General features: G+C 48.8%; 1 protein-coding gene across 1 annotated transcript in view; it reads left to right on the top strand.

Annotated features, from left to right (window-relative positions):
• Positions 1–1,741, top strand: part of LOC138948992 (uncharacterized) — a 17,931-nt gene extending 16,190 nt beyond the window's left edge. Inside the window, exon 3 of the mRNA XM_070320690.1 lies at positions 268–1,741. Within this exon, the coding sequence (XP_070176791.1) occupies positions 268–1,159 (892 nt within the window). The 3' untranslated portion in view covers positions 1,160–1,741. The remainder of the gene's footprint in view (positions 1–267) is intronic.

Genomic DNA, 1,741 nt, shown 5'->3' with positions numbered 1-1,741 from the left:
TACACAGAAACCTACACGTAATTCAGCGGGTAAAATCACATGGCAATAAATCGATAGAAATAATCTGCGGAATAAATCTTTATCCCACTCAGGCACACACGTTCATTTGTAAAAATGCGAAAAGCGACTAAAATGTCAGAGGTGGCTACCTCAAGCTTTTGTTGAATGTGATAAGCGACTGGCGCAGCACTTGTTTTGTTGTTGTTGAGAAACTGCCAGAAATGTTCGGTATTTATTAAAGGCGTTCGTTTTTCCTTACATGTCCAGGTCCGCGAAGCAAAAGATGAAGCCCCACACCCCAGGGAGAGAAGAAGACGACGAAGACGTCGACAATGCGTCACTTTTTGTCCACGGGACCGCCAGTCCTCGAGAAGATTCCAGAACCAGCGCCTGGGTCTTTGCCACCAATGAGGGCCACGGTGACTGGGCGAAGAATGAGGTCCGCAAACACACGGACCCTTACGACAGTGACGACGAAGGAGACGATAATCCGGACTTGGATGTAGATAGGGATTTGAACCTGGAACTCGTTCGTGAGAAGAGTATGCTGCTTCTTCAGCCGCACAAATTGCGCTTCCGACCCAAGCGTGCAAAGCGCATGAAGTTACACCGGTCTAGGCTCAGCATCATACCGGAAGACGAACGTCACAGGCAGGAAGCTCAGTCTGCGCATGAACAGGAAGTGACGTCTTCTCGACTTCCCGTCATGCCCACTTCTTCGTCGCTGGCTGCCATCAAAGATTCCAGAAAAAGTGGTACAGGGAAGGCGCAAAGTACTGAAAGGAAGAAGTCTTCAAACGTTCTAGGAGGCAACCAAGACAAATTAAGCACCGGCGATTTTTCCTCATCCGGTCTCACGACAGACAATCAGGAACCCAATTATCTTGACAAACGACATAGAAAAATTGGCGTGGTTACACGGGACAATGGTTCATGTCCGTCTCCATCCGATCTGATGACAAAGAAACGACATACGTCGAGGGAAGACTTTCAAAATTCTTCCCGAAGGCAAGATTTCCCAAGACGGTATGTGGCAGCCCTGAATGACCAGACAGCAACGTTTGAAGCACCCAACACTCGCGCTAAGGCTCAGAAAAAGTTTAGGAAACTTATCTTTCTTAGAGACCAGCCTGAACAGCCCTATCACCGGTATTCCTAAACTTACTTTGCTTTAAGATTGTGTGCTGAGTCGACCTACCGTTTTATTCAGGAGTGACTCTACTGCATCAACCTCTCTTCACACACAGACACAGACACAGACACACACTGACACAGACACACAGACACAGACACACGCACATACACACGCACACACACACACACAGACAGACACACACACACACACATACACACACCGATCTCTCTGGATGTACATGTTTTGAACCCGCATGTGTGTGTCAGTGTGTGTGTGTGTGTGTGGACCATTTTGGTAACCCACCTGGCATGGCCCCCACCTGGCATGGCCCCCTTCGCACAGTCCAATCGTCCCCCATCCCAAAAGGGCCCCCGCCTGTTTTTCGCCCAACAGACCCCCGCACCCGGCTTCCCCCTTCACCTCCTTTGTATGTTACACGGTAAAATGTGTGTGTGTGTGTGTGTGTGTGTGTTTTGTATGAGTGTGTGTGTTTGTATGGGTGTATGTGGGTGAATGTGTGTGTGTGTGCGTGCCAGTGGGTGTTAGACGCATGATATATGTGGCCATCTTTTTCTTTCGCACGATAAAATGTGTGTGTGTGTGTGA

Source organism: Littorina saxatilis, linkage group LG1, assembly GCF_037325665.1.
Source record: "Littorina saxatilis isolate snail1 linkage group LG1, US_GU_Lsax_2.0, whole genome shotgun sequence".
NCBI lineage: Eukaryota > Metazoa > Mollusca > Gastropoda > Littorinimorpha > Littorinidae > Littorina > Littorina saxatilis.
The sequence above is the reverse complement of the archived record's forward strand: the minus strand, read 5'-3'. Positions and strand labels throughout refer to the sequence as shown.